Genomic DNA, 21565 nt, shown 5'->3' on the forward strand with positions numbered 1-21565 from the left:
AAAACTCATGCATTGTTGTTCAAAGAACTGTCTCATGAATAAATTGTACCATAATTGCGAACATAGTGTGAAACAGAAAAAAAATGTTTGTTTGCAACAAAATAATCCTGGTTTGAAGCTTAAACTGGTTGAAAAACAATTGAGCCTACTCCATATGGTCTTCTGCACTGCCAAAATCCAGTGACCTCTTGCGTTGCGATGTTGGAGATTGCGTCGGGCTTGGCGACGACCCATGTGCTTCAATCTTTTTCTCTTTAACATCAATGTAACCATACAACTGAAGTTGTTCTTGTTCTTTCTCCGCCAACTCTCTAGCAAGACCCTCCATTTCTTGGATTCTCACTTCCTGTAGAAAACCATAGGAATTGTATTAGGAAGAACTTAAAAATGACGTAGCCATAAACTAGATGCATGTAACATGTAAAATTTGAACCTCTGGATCAAAGTCATGCTCGGGATAACGACCCGTAGTTCTATTGTACACAATGTACAGGTGACATTTCTTGCTGCCATTCAGATCAGAAAGCATTTTTTCTACATCATCTGGTCCTGCAATCAAGAACATTCCTTCTGGCAGCTTCCACGCAGACTCGGGTAAGAAGTAGTACAGTTCTGCTCCCAGTTTGCAACCAAAAGTATCTCTCATTTCACTCATAATGAGATCGTAGGTCACTTTGAGGGGTTCAAAAATTCTGACTTCTGCCGGTTGTTCATCAAAGTATGCTCTCGGGACATGTGACATCTCATCATCCCTACTAACAATAAATTCCATGACCAGCACCTAGTATCTCACATCAGAGTTAATACATTAAATGAGTAAAGGGGCAAACATAATTTTTTATGTGCATAGCAAAATTGCGGTGTTGTTACCTGCTTTTGTGGAATGTATCCTTCATGTCGAGTGACTGGGTATTGTGCCATCTCAAACCTTCTCACCTTGTTATGTGGAATGTATCCTTCATGTGGTGTGACTGGGGACTCTGCCATCCCACGTTTCTTATCCTGCGTATGAAACGTCGACAGTGGGTTTACACACAAATTTTAAAAGGTCATACCATATCTTGGGTATGGCATCGTTGGGAGGTACTTACAAGGGGAGCATTGAAGATATGTTGTTGGGGTGGAGTGATGTGGCATTGAACGGGTGACTCTATCGCACTTTCTCGAGTGGATGGCGACTGTGCCGTCTCATGATGCTTAGCCTACATACAATCGCCGACATAAGGTTGCCACAAATTGAAGATGTTTGTATCATTGAATACTAAGGTCCTTAATATATACAATCGGTGCGAAATACTTACAGGGGGAGAAAAATTGAAGACATGTTGTCGGGGTGGCCGTGAGATCGCACGGGCTTCTAACATATGTCCTTCCAAACGGACCTTCTCCAGCATGGCCTTATAATCCATGTCCGACCGCTCCTGTAGCAGCTTGCTGTCCATATCCGAACGTGCCTGCAACACATAGGCATCCATCCTGACTTGCTCTGTCTGTATAATACTGTCCACAAGCTTCCGGTCCTTCTGCAACGTTTGATGCATTTCCTTGTAGCCAAGGAAAAACTTTTTTTCCATGTCCTCACAGTCCCGCTTATACTTTTCTTCAATCTCAAGACGCATCTTCGCCATCTTACGGGAAAACTCCTCACGCTCCTCCTTTATCATCCTGTCCACGTATGAACGTTCTTTTTTGAGTTTCTTATCTACCTCAGCGCGATCCTTTTGCACCTTCAAGTCGATCTCCCGGCGCGCTTCATGCAAAGACTTGTCGTACTCCGCATGGTTGTTATGCGCCTCTGAGACCATGATCCCTACAACAACATATATACCCATAGTATGAAAACTGTATCCACAACCTCATCCAACTAATTCCTAACAATACCACCGAGAAAATATATTCATAACCAGTTCGTACGAACAACTACTACAAACTATCAATCAAAAAGCTCTTGCATGACATCCTGTACTCCAATTACACCAGAACTACTCAACTATGGCAAAGGCTGTATTTTCTAATCTCTTCGGAAATGACTTCTTGGTCGAATCAATGGAAAAAATAATCAGCACTGCAATCGAAGATGGGAGGAGCCGTGGAGGAGACCTTTTTAATCCGGCGTCGGCGTGGTCGCTTCAGAAGCGATGGCGCGATCCCGGCGATGGCTATGTGAGGAGAAACAAGGTAGATGGGGGTGGTTAGGATAGGGTTGATATGCGGTAGAATGGGAAGGTATATATCCGTGATTGTAGGGATAATTAGTTATTTTGAAGTAATGCGCTTTGATGCAATTTTTCTAAGGAGCACGATCTTTTCGGGGCTTCCAAAACATGTGCACTGACCGCGGGTCCAACCACATATCACACAAGCCCGAGCCATCGCCGTGCCCGTGCCAACCCGCGGCCCACCATTGCCTCCCTTTCCCTTGCCCCACCAAATTGTTATTCTTCTCCGGCGACGAAGCCTGCCATCGCCGGCGGACGGTGAGAGACGAGAGATGTCCATGTCCAGTTCGGCCTCTCCGTCATCATGGCCGCGGTATGGTTCACTACCGATGACCAGATGCCCCGACTGCCCACGCATCGCGCCACTGAAGCGTTTGACAACCATATCGGAGAAGAATGGAAACCATGGGCGGGAATTTGTGAAATGCGAGAGCAAACCAGAAGCGGGGAAGGTTAAATCTATGTTCTGTTGTGTCTTTTTGCTATGAATTCTGACCCCAGATTTATTTATATTTCCTCGGAATTGGTATTTAGGGTTTCCCTTCCCTTTTTCAGAACCTGAAAACATGCAAGCATTTTGAGTGGCTGGATGAATACGTTGAGAGGCTTCAAACGGATGGCTTCATTGATTTGAGGCACGGGGCAACCCTAGAGGTAGATCTTCCATCGGCGGTGGATAATAAGGGCTATGCCAATGTTCCTCTGATGGTGGCGGATGCGGAACTCAAGGTGGAATTGAAGAAGATCAACAAGAACTTAAGGCAGTTGATCGATCTGAAGAAGCACGCAAATCTGATGGCCGTGGGATTTTATTTTTCAATAATTGTTGTGGGATTTGTTTACTTGTTGATCATCAGTTGTTAGTAGTTGTTAACAAATTATTTCAGTCAGCTTCTGTATAAGCAATGTCATGTGTGCTTAATGCCTTGTATGACCAGACCAAGGAAAAGCTCATTTGAAATCTATTGGAAAGGACAAATAAAATTGAAAACTGATTTCTTGTTTCCAAAATAAAATTTGTAACTTATTGTTCTCTAAAAAAGGAAGAGCAATAAATTCCTTCCACGAATTTCAAGAAATAATTGTCAACCCATTTATTACGTGATATGTTTGGCGCAATTAGTGGCTAACTGGTTATTTTTTGAGGAATAGTGGCTACTTGGTTGGATACATGCCAAACGTTACGTTCAGATTAGTTGCATCATTTCGTTCAATTTGTACCCAAAAAATCTATACAAAGTGTTAATTAGACAATGTGAACAATGTGGCATGTACCCTGAACCCTAACCACCCCCCCCACACACACACACAAAACCGTAAAAACATTCAAAATTTTGCCCCACATGGAAACCATTATGCATGAATTCTCTATGGGGTCATGGGATGCCATGATGAAAGTTTGGGATCATTAGTACATGTACACGCAAGTACGATCTCTGACACGCGCATTTCCGGTCCCTGTACATGTACATGTAAACCAACCCAACATCGATCTGGTTCAGTGGATGGATGCATGCTCTATGTGGCATGAAGTATGTCGGTCGAGCCAGTCGACGGGCCAGAGCGATGCTACCGGAGGGATTCCATTGTAGACCAACGCTCGACCTATGTCCGGTGTGTGTGATAGGTCCACTGTAAGACAAACATAGTTCCGTCAACCCTAAAATCGTAAACACTGATAACCCTAACCCCCCCACTAAACCGTAAAAACATTCAAAATTTTGCCCCACATGGAAACCATTATGCATGCATTCTCTATGGGGTCATGGGATGCCATGAAGAAAGTTTGGGATTATACACGCCAGTACGATCTCTGACACGCGCATTTCCGGCCTAGCATGTCAACACCCCGAAAGCACTAGCTGGGTTCCTCACCTGTATGAAACCAACCTAACATCGATCCGGTCCAGTGGATGGATGCATGCTCTATGTGGGACGAAGTTTGTCGGCCGAGCCAGTCAACGGACCGGATCGATGCTACCGGAGGGAATCCATTGTAGACGAACGCTCCACCAATGTCCGGTGTGTGTGCTACGTCCACTGTAAGACAAACATAGTTCCGGCGACCCTAAAACCCTTAAACCCTAAACCCTCATAACCTTAACCCCCCCCACTAAACCGTAACAACATTCAAAATTTTGCCCCACATGGAAACCATTATGCATGCATTCTCTATGTGGTCATGGGATGCCATTAAGAAAGTTTGGGATCATTAGTACATGTACACGCAAGTACGATCTCTGACACACGCATTTCCGGGCTTGCATGTCAACACTAAACCCTAAACCCTGATAACCCTACCCCCCCACTAAACCCTAAACCCTGAACCCTGATAACCCTAACCCCCCCACTAAACCCTAAACCCTAAACCCCTAAACCCTAATAACCCTAAACCCCTAAACCCCTAAACGAGTTGACAAGGTTTTCTTATTTTTTTATATCATTTATCCAAATCTCACATAACTCACGCGGCCCACCCCTCCCTAAATCCCGCGATTACAGCTCCGCATTCTAACCACCCGGGCCGTCCGCACCTCCCACGACCGCTGCAAGATCAGATCGGAGACGCCGGTCGCCCACGGAATACAGGAGTCGGAGGCCACCACTCGCCGCCCACCGCCAACGTGATCTGGGGGGTCAGACGTCAGTGTTCTTCTCGCCGCCTCCTCCTCGCGTGAACGCGCCGTTTTTCCTGCGCCGTCGACCGCGCTATACCGGCACTTATAGTTTGCGACGCACTAACCGCCGCCATCTACTCGGCGGCACCGTCTCCGAGAGAAGGTATTACCTGATCGTAACTCTTTATAATCGTTGTCGGCCGCTCCTTTAGTAGTTGAACCCTCATAGGTTTTGCACCCAAATAGGTTCTCTGCTTAAACCCATAAGTGGATCATATGTTAAATGACCCAGTTAATTTTGTTAAAATTAATTCGCTGCTAATTTTGTTATACATTTTCCAATTTTGTTCAGATTAATTGAGCCGGATTTTATCATTGCATAGGAGCCAGCAATGTCAGTTTCAGATACGAACCTTCATAATGGAGAAAAGCCCATCTCCGAAATTACCGATGCGGTAAGTAATTGACTGTTTGTGTACAATCGTTTCGTACACATAATTCATGTGTACTCAGTATAATTTAATGGCATGTAACAGGAACTCGGCGAAAAGCATGGTCATATGAAGTTAGTATGCTCACAGACAAGGTTCGGAAAAACCATGAAACTGTTGTCACCAGACCACAAAAAGTACATCATATCAGAAACCAGTCTTGGCGGTCTAACCCAGATGCATGAAGTGACTCTACGGCACATAATGTTGGTTAGACTAGCCAAGAGCATAGATATGGACACCCAATCCATTACCATCGGAAAAACGCCAATTCCTATAACAAAAGAGGACGTGCAGTGTATATTTGGCATTCCGATAGAAGGGGAGGATATAGAGCCACATCTGGAAATGCAAACCGACACAGAATTGTTTACCGCCTATGCAAACAATGGGCAAATTTTGATTTCTGACCTTGAAACGGCGATCCGAGCTTCCAAAGCCCCAGACGGCGATTTCCTGAGACGGTTCATTCTGTACGCAATTGGTACTGTACTAGCACCAACTGCACAACAGTATGTGGACTCGAAATATCTCAACCTTGTTACAGATCTTCAAAACCTTCGGAAATTTAACTGGGAATGTTTCACACTTAATCACTTCTTCAAGTCCGTTCACAAGTTTAGAACTCGAGATCACGTAAATCTACAAGGAAATCTAATTCTGCTCCAGGTTAGTGCTAGATCACTACTTAATATCCTTTAATTATTGTTCTGTTGCATATCTGTATGGTGATGAACTAATTTATTGTGTAGTATTGGTACTGGGAGCACGTGCGTAGTGGCCGATTGATGTATGCTTCTAGACCCCCACCATTGATCGCACGATGGGACGAAACGACGGCTACTTTAAGAAGTGATGCTTACGACAAAGGAGGTCTTCATAACGGGCTGGTACCTATCTACAATTGAACTTTCTATAAAAAAAGGCTGTCATGGAAATTTGTGCTCCTCAACGACCGTCTGAGAATTCTAATAATTTTCCAAGAAAAAATGATGAACATGTGCATCAACATGATTCGTATCGAGCACCATCACAAGGACAGCAATTTAGTAGCCAGCAAGTATGTACTCCAAAGACTATTTATTTTTGCAATATCACAAATAGGTGTCATGGAACCTCATTCATTTAGCTATTGTTATCAATGGGGTTTTATTTGGTTTACACAGATTGACATGGTAGTTGAAGCCATGAATGCACGCTTAGCTGATCATGAAAAGAAGGTAGGCAGGAAGTTAATGGAAATTGAGCACAGATTTGATGTCAAATACTAGACGCTAGCTGAAGACTTGATCGACATGAAGACTAAAACTGGCACTAATCCTAGGTTGTCGAAGGCCGAGGACGAAATTAAAGACTTAAGGAGGGAACTACATGTATGTCATACTGTGCATTTTGTATTTTGTATGAATATGTTCCTTCATGTTCATTATTGTTTGCATTGTTACAGGAATTAAAATACGAATTTAGAAGCAACCGACAATCAGTGTCACAGAAAGGAGGCGTGCAGGTGATCTTTATGGCCCAACACGTTAATATCTAAAAAGTAACAAACTAATGATGAACTACCTTTGTTCTTTGTAGGATCAAGTCAATGTGTGCAATTCATCACTGACAGGAACTCCTAGGGCTATCCAATTCACGGCAGGGACTTCGACTACACCAAGTGCAAGACATGTGACGGAAAACAATGCGAATCCAGAATTAACTCCGATGAAGCCTGTCTTTGGTAATGATTACAAGTTCACGGATGAGGACATAGAGACAGCCGTTTACATCCGCGGAACATACGACCCTGTTGAAATAGCTAGAATCGGAGACATTACCCTCACAGCAGAAAAACTGAAGCGAAATTTGGACGAGGAATACATTTATGGTGATGTAAGCCCATTATACTCTAGTCTACATCATTACTGCAACAACTTTCTTATTATTGTATGATTGAAAATTTGGCAGGTTATTATGGCATATGCTCGCATTAGCCAAATTGAGAATGATACTACCTCAATCATATCCCCTGAAGAAACCGAAAAGCTGTTACAAATGAAGGGGGTGGTTCCTGTTGGACGTGCAGCCTCATGGTTAGCTCGTGTAGCAGAAAAATTTGTAGGGCGCCGAAAGGTACATGTTTTCCTCAGTTTCATAGTTTATGTACACACTGTACACGACAAATTTCAGTTCTCAACCCAACCCAAATTTTACTGCAGGTGCATGTCCCACTGAATGTACACCAAAACCATTGGATGCTAATGATGTTTAATTTTGACAAAAAAGAAATTCAGACTCTGAACTCCATGAATTATCATTGCGACAAGACCAAGGAAGATTCTCTTGTAAGTGTTCTCTTGCTGCCTCTTTTGATCCGCATGGCACATGAGCTCCCAAAGTACCGTAACCCTATGTATAACTCGTCGTACCCTAGGTGGACTCGATTCAGTTCTGCATCGACGAAGCTGTCAAGAATGGGTTGATATCACCAGCTAAGAACATCAATTTTGCCGAATGGACCAAAAAACGCTATGAGAACATACCACAACAGACCGATGGGTAGGCATGGCCTCATAAATTATTATTTGCCTACACGAATAAGATTACTGATCTTTAACTAAACATCGCAGGACTTCCTGTGCGGTTTGGACACTGCAGTACATGTTGTCATGGAACGGGGATGAAATGACCGATATTTTCAACCAGGTAATTGAATGCCTAATTAACATTTGTACTTTGTTTAGCTTGAAAGCTATGCTGACATAAGTGTCGGTTATCAAATATAGGCAAGGATAGATATTTTCAGGTGGAAAATATGTACAACCTTACTGCATTCAAATTGCAACGCGCTTCGTCTCGAATCATATAAGTTCCCCATAACGGTTAGTGCTACATCAAGAATATATCATTTATTTCATAAGTCTCATGATTAGAACTAACACAGCACTCTCTCTTATACAGAAGGAGGTGTACGATGCCCAGCAAGCAGTTCTACCTGATGGTTCAGAAGACGACGTGCAATTAGTAAACAATCCTGATGGTTCCAACGAACCCGACACATCCAACTCCCAGAAGGATACCGGTGCACCCAACTCCCCCAATAGTGGTGCACCCAACTCCCCAAAAAGGAAGAGAGCACGTGCACGCCCGAGAAAGCTAGTCAATCCCGAGGAAGCAGCAAAAACAAAGAGTCTTAAAGAACTGAAACTTAAATTTGACAGCAAGACCATAGCCAACCAAGTGTCTTCGTTTCCATCACGGTCACGCAGAGAGCATAAACCAGCACCAGCTTTATTGAGCCCATTCAAACACAAATAGGTTGCATCAATTGATCATCAATTGATAAATGCTCATGCTCATGCTCTACTTTTAGCATCATTTCATACACGTTTAGTTCTTATCAGAAAGTGGAAATAGGTACTTTTGGCAATCATGAGCATCCTCTACTTATAGCAATATCTAATGCATCATCAGTACAAAGCTTGATTTGGCAATAGGTGGAATCGGCAATCATTTGCATGGTTTAATTTTGTGAAGCTATAATCATGCTGAGTTATACACTAAACATAATCATGCCAAGCTATAACTACCATAGTCATAAACCAGGCTTTTCTTAAGCACAGGTGCTTATTTGTACAGGGTAGACGCATAACTAGGTGTCTCTCCTGTAGAAATAGGCACCAGTGCTTCAGAAAAACCCTGTTTATTTTTCTAAGCACCACCGTACGCATCAAGCATTGTACAAGGCTTATCATGCATCACCAAAATAGTATTAACAACTTGGAACACTAAACCAGAGTAGCAGCAAACTCTTAAGATAAATGGCAGATCAACCACCGCACAGCATAAGTTCAGACACACCATAGGACATAAGTTCAGACACATCGAACAACAAAGAAACGTAGATATCATAAAAGGACACTGCGCTAGCAACTTGAAGGCAGACTTTGATCTCTCTTCATGCCGCGTAGTGGCAGTGGTAGTAGGGGTCAGCCTCCTGTGCTTCTGAAATTTCCACACCTGATTTGATGTTGTCTATTATCTTCCAAGCCTTGTAGGTGGCGTACGCATCCTTCGCTGCGTACTCGATGAGGTAGTCTGGCAGCGGGCTGACCCCCCACAGTTTATGGTCTTCGGTCCTGTTGATCTTCTTCTTCATGTTTTGGTAAAATGGGTGGATGACACTGGCTGCAACATCAGCCAAGGAGTCGTACTGCTTCTTTCTGCCGGCATATGGAACTCTATAGTTTTTCTGAATGTCGATGTACTTTTCGGGATTGATCTCCAAACCAGACATCTTCAGCATCTCTTTGTCATTATGAATGCTGAAACCGGCAAAGGTGAACAACTTCTTCTCCTGGAGGAAGCTCTTGAGGCGCTTGGGCCTTCAAGGGGAGAGACATATTGAAGATTAGTAGTAATTTTGAAGATGAATGCATGAAGTACATGATGTTATTTCTCTTTTTGGATCATACAGTTGAAAATAACACTACAGCAAACTACTTCACTACATCAACTTCAGAAACAACTTTTAATACATCTAGTCCAGTGCATCCACACCGGTAGACACGACACTAATGCATCAATATCAGAAACTACACTAGTAGACACAACACTAATACATCTAGTCCAGTGCATCAACTTCAGAAAATAACACTAATGCATCCACAGGCGGTAGACACAACACTAATGCATCAAGATCAGAAACTACACTAGTATATCAAGTTTGGTGATTAATCTGGTGCAAGATTTTAAGATACTAATCGAGTGCATCAGGGTAAAAATCTATGCCAGTCCATGTACTTGAGAAACCACACTAGTGCATGCACTTCACAATCTACACTAGTAGATGTAGTTGAGAAACTAGGGTATATGAGTAGGATGGCTCACCATTTTGTGGCCGCAGCGATGTGGTAGACCAGGCGGAGTTCATCCACGCATAACTGCAGAACTGCCGCGTACTGCGGAGGTTCGTCATCCCTGGTATACTCCACATCAATGCCGACGAATCTAGGATACCTGCCGACGGCTTTCATGAAGAGCCTGGTGAGCATTTCGTCGGCAGTGTCTGGATTGCTGGTGCAGACGACCTCCAGCGTCTCTTTGCCGTGGAGTTCCACCTTGTCAAGTTTGGTGGTGTAGTCGCGCTTCTCAGCGGGGACCTGAACGTCGTCTTCGTTGATGCTCTGCTCTTCCTTGATGCTCTGGTCGGACGTCTCGCCACAGTGACGCTTGGTAGACGGCTCATCCGCCATTGCCCTTCTCCAGCGATGGCGGTTTTGAGACAGAGACGGTGGTTGCAGTTTGTGGAGTAGATGGACGTGGTTCGCATAATGAGGGAGGAATGGAGGAGAAGGTGCCTTTTTGAGTTCTGGGGGAGGCAGTTCGTCGCATGAGGGAGGCGCTCGTCGTTATCGTGATCGTGGGGGTCGTGGGGCTCGTGCTGTCCGTGTTCCATTCTGTAACCACCCACGGGCCTGCAACGATAAAATGCTTAAAACACTTCTGACATGAAAAAAAGAGAGCAAAAAACAGAGTACTATCGGTCTCACAAGTGCACGCGGTCGTGCACCTCCTGCGGTTTGCCATCAATTGCTATCGGTCTCACAAGTGGGTCCCCTTGTCATCCACACAACCGCGCCACCACATGTACCACATTTTTCTTTCTCCCCGTCTCGACCACTCCACATCTTTCTTTCTCCCCTTCTCGACCAGCGCCGCCGCCGCCGCCATCTCCCGACGACCCCTCTCTTCGCTGCCGGTGCGCGGCCGCCGCCAACTCCGGCAAGTACGTGAGATCTCCCCTCTTCTTCCCCCCAACCGCGTCTCCCTACGGAGGCGGATCTGAGCCGATTGGTTTGGACTGAAACATGGTTTTTGGATTGGATCTTGATTTGGTTTCTATGGTTTAAACCTTTGGATTCAATCCAAAAGTTGAAAACGGTTTGGACTGGGTTGGATGACGAGCATGTATAGTTCGGTTTGGTCTAGATTCTAAATGAAAATATCTGGATTGGTTTGGTTTTGATGTGTGCCGTGGATTGGACTGGTTTTAGTTTGGATGCCGAACTATTCCCAGGTTTAGATGAGACGGGCATTGCCATTGTCATTGGCATTGCTTTATTACGTAGATGATAGTAAATAGATTGATTGGCCATTGCCAGTATAGGTTATCACTATGATTTATTATATGTATGATCTTTGTATTGTACTATGTACAATTCAACTTAGAGTTCAACATGTTCTGTGTAGAATGGAGGAAGCACCATGTGGACGCTGCAACTCACGGTGCCGGACCAGCCTTTCTACTGCCACGCTGTTCGGCATCTACTTCCAGCCTTCTTTTGTTTTTGCAGCGGTAACAATTTATATGAACCTTCTGACAGTACATTCTTTTTTTTTGCTATTTCCACTAATGTATTGTGTCTGTTATTTGTTTTTATCTTACACAGATCGTACCATGCAATGTGAGATTGGCATTCCATGAGCTCATCGGAGACACCGTGACCTTCGACGCTCTTGGGGGCCCATACACTATGCAGGTCGAGAAGGGGCGAAAGATAACCCAGATAGGAGGAGATGATTGGGATCGTTTCATCGCCCACATGCGTCTTAGTGGGGGTGAATTGATCAGGTTCTCCTTCAGAACAGATAGGCCCAGGATTTCTGTTATCTATCTAAATTTGATTCCGGATAGTGAGGATGAAGTTCATGAGGAGGAAGATGGTGCTGATTCAGATGATGACGATTCAGATGATGATGAGAACCCACTTGTTGAATACCTGTATGCCCAAGGACTCAGACTGGGCGACGAGGAAATCGACAACCTCTGGGACATGCTTCCGCTACGTGAAGACTACCTAGGGAAGCCATTCGTGACCCGCCTCACAAGGACGAATGTTAAACGGCATATCATGGTATGTTACTTAGTGTGGTAATTACATGATATGCATGCTTAGTTAGTGTAGTAGTTCATATGATATGCATGTTGTAGTACTGTGATGAGAGGCCTAGTTTAGAATTCATTTAGTGAAGAATTTTATGACATGCATGTAGTGTAGTAATATGCGATGATATGCTTAGTGTACGCAGTAATCTAATGATATGCCTAATTACTGTAGTAATTTGATGCTTGGCGTATAGTGTAGTGATGTGATGATATATATGCTCAGTGTTGAATCCAATGATATATGTGTCTTGAAGTGTATGCTTTGTTGATAATTGCACGTGACATGATCATATATCATGTCAACTGTTTTCAGAAATTACCTAAGAGGTTACTTGATAGCTGTGGCATCGACCCGGACGAAGAAGGCATGGCTGCTGGACTACGCCTTACCAGAACGGGCTCCATCACCAGCTGTGCCTATGCAGTGGACACGGACGGTCGCACTGTCTTGAGCAGGGCAGGGTGGAAGAAGTTCCTTCGTGCCAAGAATCTTTGGGTAGGACAGGCCATCCTACTCAGTGTTGCGGACACCCGTCGCCATGACTTGAGGATGATGATCACCATCCACCTCATTTAGAACTGGGGTGGGCCATGTATCAATGTGAAATGAACTTATTATGTTAGCTCTTGTTTGCAAGTACTTGTCGTGTATTACCGTACCTATATCTACTCATATCTAGGTACTATTGCTTGTGATGGATTGCAACTATTATTAACTGGTAACTAATGCTCTACTACCTATGATTATTCCACTGTTTTACATGGTAACTGTTATATATGTTTGCTGAAGCTTCCGAAGAATTTTACATACATCGTTTAAAAAATGTTCATGAATTATATTTTTTCATCAACTTCAAAAAATATTCGTATTATTAAGAAATTGCGAAATTTTTTAAAATTCACGCTTTCTTAAGAAAAACATAAACATATTTTGAATTCAGGAACAATTTTTTAAACGATGAACTGTTCTTGAAATCAGGAAAATTTTCCAAATTCAGAAATATATTTTTGAAATTGTGAACATTTTTAAAATTTCCTAATATCTTTTACGAATTCATGAACATTTTTGAAAAATTCATACATTTTTCAAAATATTTTGAACATTTACTAAAAATTCATGAAGAATTTTTTAACATATGAACACTTTCTGAAATCACGAACATTTTTTGAATCTGTGAGATTTATCATGTCCTGAACATTTTTTCAAGCCATGAAGAACTTTGGAATGCGAACATTTTTTCGCAATTTGCAACTTTGTAGAAATCCTGAATTACTTTCAAAAGGAAAAATAGAAAACAAAAAAAAATAAAAAGGAAAAACGAAAGGGGCTTCCCGCCCCTCACATGGGCTGGCCTTAAGGGCGCACAAGGGACGGCGGGTGCACGCTTCCTTGGTTTCGGGCGTGTTGGTCGTCATATAGGATCGTATGCCCGGCCGTATACGTATTTGTTTGTATACGGCGGCCTTTCGTGCACCCGTGAAGCCGCCCGCACGTGGGGCAGCACGTGTCACGGGTAGTTGCCAAAACTGTCCCATCATATAAATGTGGACGGCAACCACCTCCGGCCGCATCGCCCACCATTTCCCCCCGCCGCATCGTCTCCCTCTCTCCACTCCCACTCCCCAAAACCCTCTCCTCTCCAACCTCCTCGTCTCCCTCACCGCATCCTCTCCATCGCCATGGCGGACGCAGGAGGCGAGCGCCCCGATTGGGGCGCAGATCTGGTGGAGCAGGCGCGGCAGGTCGCTGCGGGCACCTTTGTGAGGGGGCGTGCCGGCGTCCAGCGCGGTGCTCCCTCCGCTGGAGATCTGGAGAAGGCGGGGCCGGGCCGCAGCAGCGCTGTCCAGCCAGATGCGCCCGCTCTGGCGATCTCCAGCGAGGCGCAGAAGGTGGAGGCGGGCTCTGTCGAGGCGCAGAAGGTGGGGGCGGGCTGTGGCGAGGCGCACGAGGTGGAGAAGGTGGAGGCCGGCTCCGGCGAGGAGGAGGCGGAGCAGAAGGTATCTGCTTATCACTTTTAGTTGGTAGTTTTTAGATTGTAGTGTTTGTGGCCAGAACTTTGTTTGGTTAGATTTGTGCATGGCCTTGTGATTTGGAAATTGTCTATCTGAGGTGATTAGATGGTGCATTAGTTTGGTTGTAAATATAGTGAAGGATGTGCTCATGTACTGGGTGTTGTCATGTTAATCCAAAAGAGCTTCTCAAGGGCTGGATTTTTGTGTGCTGGATTGGGGCTTCTGAAGGAGAGGGGAAGCGTGGTCGAGGGGAAGGGGCAGTCTATGCTTATTTAGTTTGGGTTAGTTGTGGAATTTTGTTGTTGCTTCAGACATATTGACAGCATTGAACATCCTCTGCAATGCCGTTGCTTCAGAGATAAAAGCATCTTGGGTTTTTTTTTTCAGATGCTTATTAGATTAGTAGTTGAATTTTTGCTTGTTAGATTTTAATTAGTATGAGGTTGAATAGCTTATTTAAGGGGGAATTTAAGGTCAGATAGATGTCATATGATTATTAGATCTGTAGTTCAATGCTGCTGACATTTATGATTATTTGATTTGATCTGTGGTTCAATGATACTGGATGGAAACATATTTGATTTGGAATGCATTAATTTTGATGTGCCAATGAATTGATTTAGATGATACAAGATTCATCTATAGTATAATTTGTTGTTGTTTTGGTAAGTAATGAAATTTTAGATGTTTGTTGGAGATGTATGCATTTATAGTTGAAGTTGTACCTAATTAACTACTGCATTATGTTAATATGTGTAGGAGCTTTGCTGCATTATCCCAAAAATAGTAATCTGTGCATATTGAAATTTGTAGTTGGCTTCTGTAATTAGTATATACTATATGTAAAGTGTGAAGTAAACATTCCAAGGCAGGATCCTAGCAACAAAATATACTATATGTTTCCATTAAGTAGTGTGGGGGGGGGGGATTCCCTCAAAAGAAAAGTGTTGGGTAAATTCAGGGAATGTCAAGAATCCAGCTTGCATTTTCATTAGCATTTATGAAGGAAATCATTTGTCTTTTGATTGATTGCTTAGATTCTTTATTTATAAGGAAAGCATTTGGTCACTTGCAACATACCAATGTGGTTCACATTCACAATTTTGTTTGTAATGACATTCTGTTAACTGCAATTCAATTCATTGTAATTGATGTGCTTGTTTGACAATATAGCAGGAGGAGGAGGATCTTGTGGGCAACAAGAGGAAGTGGGAAAAGACTGGGTTCTACCCATATGACTCTGATGAAGATGAGCCGTACGAGGTAAGGCCTAGTTGAAATGTTATTTGTGCATTGAGTTAGTATTACGTGTTTATAGTTTTTTGAATGCATAATGTATTAATGTCAGTCATTAATGTGTGCAGTATGAATCTGGAGATGATGTGGACGAGGGGAACGTCGAGTCCTTTGAAGAGAAGGAGGTGCAGAAGATCAGGGCCCAAGGATCTGCCATGTACTACAACTGGAGGAAGGACAAGTACAGGTGCCCCTACTGTAGCAAGCCCAAGCCCAGGTCTGGGTTGCAGGAGCATCTGATGGAGCATTGTCGGGCTACATCCATCAGCAGTCATGACTACAAGATCAGTGCTCAGCATTCTATCCTCCACAAGGTCCTGAAAAACCCTAACATGTAGTTGCCCTAGACCCTGGTTGTCGTATGATGGAGGAAGCCTCAGTTCTTTTGGTGAACTTTATGTGGTATTCTGATGGTGGAAACTTTTAGTGCTAATGTAGTATGAACTTTATCTAAGTGTAGTACTGTCATGTGTAAACATATCTAATATGCTAGTGGTCTGAACTTCGAGGTGTCTGCATCAGCAAGTGTGCTGTGTGGATGCTGCTATCTATGGTAGTAATATATATTGCTATCTATATTTCTGTCCCTTAAATTTGCCATTATGGTTCCTTAGATGTATGATTTGCTTGAATTTAGCTGCCGCAATGATCAGACATGCCGCATCAGTGTTGCTTCACTGATCAGGCATGCTGCAAACACTTGGTGAAAACATGCATATTCATATCAGCAACATTGATATGGCATCGGAGTACTACCCAGTACTTCGTATTTGTCTGCCGTTAGATCGACATCAACGAACGGTTCTAAAAAAGCCCAACCACTCTAAAACATGAGTAAGCCAACATATTATTTCACTGCTTATGTCTATTTTTTTGCTGAATCATTAGGAAGCCCTAAATATTTGGATGCAAGATCACCGACATGGCACTACTGAAATATTTCAGTGTCTACATCTCTGTACTGAAAGTGCATTACTGAAATATTTCAGTGGCTACGTGTGTGTGTACTGAAACAGCACCACTGAAATATTTCAGTTGCTACATGCGTGTACTGAAACAGCACCACTGAAATATTTCATTTCGTACGTGCGTGTACTGAAAGTGAACCACTGAAATATTTCAGTGGGTACGTGCATGTACTGAAAGTGCACCACCGAAATATTTCAGAGGCTACGTGCTTCTACTGAAACAGCACCACCAAAATATTTCAGTGGCTACGCGCGTGTACTGAAACTGCTACACCGAAATATTTCTGGGGTTGCGTGCGTGTACTGAAACTGCAGTACTGAAATATTCAGTGTCTACCCGTGTGTACTCAAATTGCATTGCACTACTGAAATTTTTCAGTGTGTACCCGTGTGTACTGCAATTGCACTACTCAAATATTTCAGTGTGAACCTGTCAGTACTAAAATATTTCAATGCCTACAACTATCTACTAAACTTGCAGTATTGAAATATTTCAGTGTCAACCCAGAGTCTATCACTCTAAACTGTGTACTGAACTTTTCTGGAGGCACTGCTTGCATCCAAAATATTGCAAGTTCAATTTACACAGATTGCATCACGTAATTTGAACACAACTCTTGAGGTGACAGACAAAATTTCCTATCATGGATACAACTCCAGCACATCAAAACGTAGCAAGTAAACATAGCAATGCTATATGCCTAGACTCATTACAGCCTCGTCGATCAAACTAAGCTGCCATCCAGAGGCTACGGATTCAAGTACACAGGTAGCAAGAACATATTGCAGAGAATCAAATTAAGCAAGTGGCAAGTAATGATGAATGAAATTCAGCAATCATACCCTAAACATAGCTACGGCCGCCGTTCAGACGAGGAGAGCGGCGAGGGAAGCGTGGAGAACGGCGGGGAAGCGATGTCGCGACCACTGTCCTCCTCCTCTTGCGCTTCGGAGTCATCTCCGACTCGGTTGGAGGCTCCACAATCTGCAACGGCACCTCGTGCACCGTGGGTTCCTGATCCAGTGGATGCTCTACCCTGGATCTGAACGCCCACCACCTACGCCTGGTCCACGGGCTAGACGAATCGGCCTGCTCCATCGCCCAGAGGAGGATCTCGAGCTTGTGCATCGGTTGTGCGGGTGGGGGGGAAAGCTTTGCCCTCTCCCTCCTCGTCATTTGCTTCAAAGTGGCCATTGCCGTCCAGTTCATTTGCAATATGTTGTGAAACCAAGAACGGATCTCCGTCAACCTGGCCATCTTGACCTGGTCGCCGCCGGCGATCTCCACGAAGTCGGCGTTCTCGCCGCCGCCGATGTGCTCGATCTGCTGCTCCATCGAGGATCTTGCGTGGATGGAAGAGGGGGGTGGATGTGGAAGATGAGAAGAGCAAAGTTGCGGCCGCGAGAAGGAGGAGAAGGCTAGGAGATGGCCGCGGTTGCAATGGTGATGGAAGAGGAGAAGGAGCACGGCGGCGGCTTTGCATTGGACGAGAGGGGCGGCGGTTTTGCATTGGAGGAGAGGGGCGGCGGTTTTGCATTGGACGAGAGGGCCCCACCTTGTCATATATTTCCTAGGACTAAAATGCCCCTAGACTAATAGTACTTTCGAGTACTTTCATCCGCGTACTTTCGAGTACTACGTATGTATGCGCCGTTAGATCGAGACAAACGAACGGCTCCAAAAAATGCCAACTACTGTAAAACTTGTAATATAGATCACTCGTCGTCTCGTCTTGATATACATATAACTCGCCGGAAATAAAAAAATTCAGTTGAGTCATTCAACATTTCTCCCCTTTGATTAGTTTTGAGATGGTCAGCTCTCTGCTGAAATATCATTGTATATGCTATATCAACTTGTGATTACTGTATGCAAGAAACCATTACCCAGCGCCTAACAGCCTGGCCCTGTCGAATTTTGCAAGCTTGATTTCAACCTAGACACCTACCGTTAGTTGTGTCGCATGACAGTCTCACACATTTATTTCTTCGAAAAGCATCATCTATTATAAAAGTTTACTGGAGTAGAAAACATCTCAAACATAATAATAATTACATCAAGATTCCGACACCACCGAACGACCAGTACTATCGCCAGAACAAGCCGTCGACGCCCCGCTGTCGCCTCTCCCTTATGAGAGCCGGTTTGACCTTGTAGATGACAGTCAGGAAGTCTTCGTGCATGTGTCCCTAAAGATTAGCACCCTAAAGTTACAGTCATTCATGTTGAATCCTTGCATAGATCTGAAGCACCTGACATCAAATCTCGCTACATGACAAAAAACCCTAACCTCACCGTCCCAAGAGACGACAAAAATCTACGTGTTAGAAATATTGTAACAGAATAGATAGAGATAGCCTTGTGCTACACATTTGTAATCTTTCATCTTTATCTTTCTATCTCTACTTCTCTCATTGTAATCTATCTCCACGGTTGGAGATCTCCCTCAACCGCACCATGTACATGACCGCGAGATCCTTCTCGCCCAATAAATATATAACCGCGGGCTCCCATGTTACGGGAGTTGAGACGCTTCATTAATTCTTTCATGGTAGTCAGAGCCTTCTTCTTCCTTTACATCTAGCTCTCTATCAGATCAACCCTAGCCGCCATCAAACAAACTTCTCCAGATCAAAACCAAGCCGCAACCATGTCCTCCTCCATCTCGACTTCCTTCTCTGGCCTAAACAACAATACTTCTGAACCTTTGAGCCGCACCAACTATATCCTATGGCGTGCCCAGGCTCGCTCTCAGATCATGGGGGCTGGTCTGTATGGGTACCTTGATGAAACAACTCCGAGCCCTCCAAAACAATCACAGCAAAAAACTCTGAAGGTAAGGAACAGACTGTTCCGAATCCTGCCTACGTCCCTTGGTTGATCCAAGTCCAGCAGATTGTAGCCTATCTGTTGAGAAACCTCTCCAAAGAAATCCTTGTGCAAGTCGCCTCGATGGAGACATCCCGTGCGATTTGGACAGCACTCTCCACCATGTTTGCCTCTCAATCCAAATCCCGCGCAAACAACCTCAGAATCTCCCTGACCAATGCCCACAAAGGTTCCCAATCTGCTGCTGATTATTTTGATTACATGAGATCGCTTTCAGATGAACTTGCAGCTGCAGGGAGGGGCATCGGAGAAGAAGAGCTGCTTTCCTTCATCATCGCAGGGCTAGATATGGACTATCAGCCCATCATATCCGCCCTTAACGTCCGCACCGACCCGGTCTCCGTCGACGAGCCGTTTGCCATGGTGGCGAACTTCGACCAACGCGTCGAGCTCTTCCACGGCTCTGGAGCAGGAGGCTTCAAATCCTCGGCCAACATGGCTGCGAGGAATCATGGTGGCGGTGGCAAGGGCAATAACCTTGGCTCGCCCAAACCCACCAATGGTGATGGCGGGTATCGCGGTGGTGGCAGCAACAGCAATGGCAGTGGTGGGAACACCAACAGCAACTACAACAATGGCGGTGGCGGTTCCTTCTACAACAACAGCAACAACCACGGACGCCCCTTCTACAACAACAATCAGGGGCATCAGCGTGGATACGGTGGTGGCTACGGTGGTAACTATGGCGGCGGCAACAACTTTCAAGGTTATGATGAGTATGAGGGAAAATGTCAAATTTGTAAAAAACAACTAACCACATAGCAAAAGATTGTTGCTGGCGCTATGAAGAATAGAAGAAGAAAGTTGCAGCAGCCGCAGATATGTCCTATGGAGTGGACACAAATTGGTATGCAGATACGGGCGCCACCGAGCATATCACCCCGGACATGGAGAGGATGACCATGCAAGAGAAGTATCATGGCCATGATCAAATCAACACCGCAGCAAATGGTCAAGGTATGATGATAAGTCACATTGGTCAATCTATTATTAAAACCCCTCATCGTGATATTCGTCTCAATGATGTTCTACTTGTTCCTCATGCATCAAAACATCTTGCTTCAGTTCATAGAATTACTCTTGAGAACGGTGTCTTCATTGAGTTTCATCCTTTTTTCTTTTTGATAAAGGATTAGGCCACGCGGAGGGTTCTCTATTGCGGTAGATGCGTGGCGGTCTCTACCCATTAATTCCTACACTTTGCAAGTTCAATAAACGAGCCTTCGGAGCCATTAGAGTCTCTTCAGAAAGGTGGCATAATCGCCTAGGTCACCCTTCGTTTTCTATTGTTTCTCAAGTTCTTAGTAAGAATAATCTCCTGTTTGTTGGTGAGCATAATTGTGAAACTATTTGGGACTCTTGCCAAAGAGCAAAAAGTCATCAGTTGCCATATCCTGTTTCAACCGGTGTGTCTGTTAAACCGTTGCAATTAATCTTTTCTGATGTATGGGGTCCAGCCCCTTCCTCTGTTGGTAGACACACTTACTATGTGAGCTTCATCGATGATTAAAGTAAATATACTTGGATCTATCTTCTTAAGAAGCAATCTGATGTCTTCCAAGTTTTTCTTAACTTTCAAGCTCTTGTCGAAAGAAAATTTGACTGTAAAATTATCGCCATGCAATCAGAGTGGGGTGGTGAGTATGAGAAACTCAACTCTTTCTTTCAAAAGATAGGAATTTCTCACCATGTCTCATGCCCTCACGCACACCAACAAAACGGGTCCGCTGAACGCAAGCATCGCCACATCGTTGATGTTGGCCTCTCACTCCTTGCTGCTGCATCTATGCCGCTAAAATTCTGGGATGAAGCTTTCTTAACCGCAGTTCACCTCATCAACATCTTACCAAGTCGTGTCATCAACAATGAAACCCCTACAGAACGTCTTCTTCATGTCAAACCTGACTATGCTCCCCTTCGTGTTTTTGGTTGCGCATGTTGGCCAAACCTACGCCCTTACAATAACCGCAAGCTAATGTTCCGCTCCAAGCAATGCATTTTTATTGGCTACAGCGCCCAACACAAAGGAGTTAAGTGCCTTGATGTTGCTACTGGCCCTGTCTACATCTCAAGAGATGTTGTTTTTGATGAGACCAAATTTCCATTCGAAAATCTTCATCCCAATGCCGGTGCTCT

The 21565-nt window shown here is 44.2% G+C and overlaps 1 protein-coding gene and 1 non-coding gene across 2 annotated transcripts; one reads left to right on the forward strand and one right to left on the reverse strand.

Moving 5' to 3' along the window:
• Nucleotides 1-9271: 9271 nt before the first annotated feature.
• LOC141023109 (uncharacterized) lies at nucleotides 9272-10568 on the reverse strand. Its single transcript, XM_073499431.1, has 2 exons — nucleotides 10204-10568; nucleotides 9272-9698 (listed from the first exon to the last, which is right to left on the reverse strand). Exons 1-2 carry the CDS (start codon nucleotides 10566-10568, stop codon nucleotides 9272-9274), a joined length of 792 nt encoding a protein of 263 aa, XP_073355532.1.
• Nucleotides 10569-19669: 9101 nt separating this feature from the next.
• On the forward strand, nucleotides 19670-19808 carry LOC120965694 (small nucleolar RNA Z247). The gene has a single exon (XR_005758722.1). It is a non-coding gene; the product is annotated as a small nucleolar RNA Z247 (small nucleolar RNA).
• Nucleotides 19809-21565: the final 1757 nt, after the last annotated feature.

Source organism: Aegilops tauschii, chromosome 5, assembly GCF_002575655.3.
Source record: "Aegilops tauschii subsp. strangulata cultivar AL8/78 chromosome 5, Aet v6.0, whole genome shotgun sequence".
NCBI lineage: Eukaryota > Viridiplantae > Streptophyta > Magnoliopsida > Poales > Poaceae > Aegilops > Aegilops tauschii.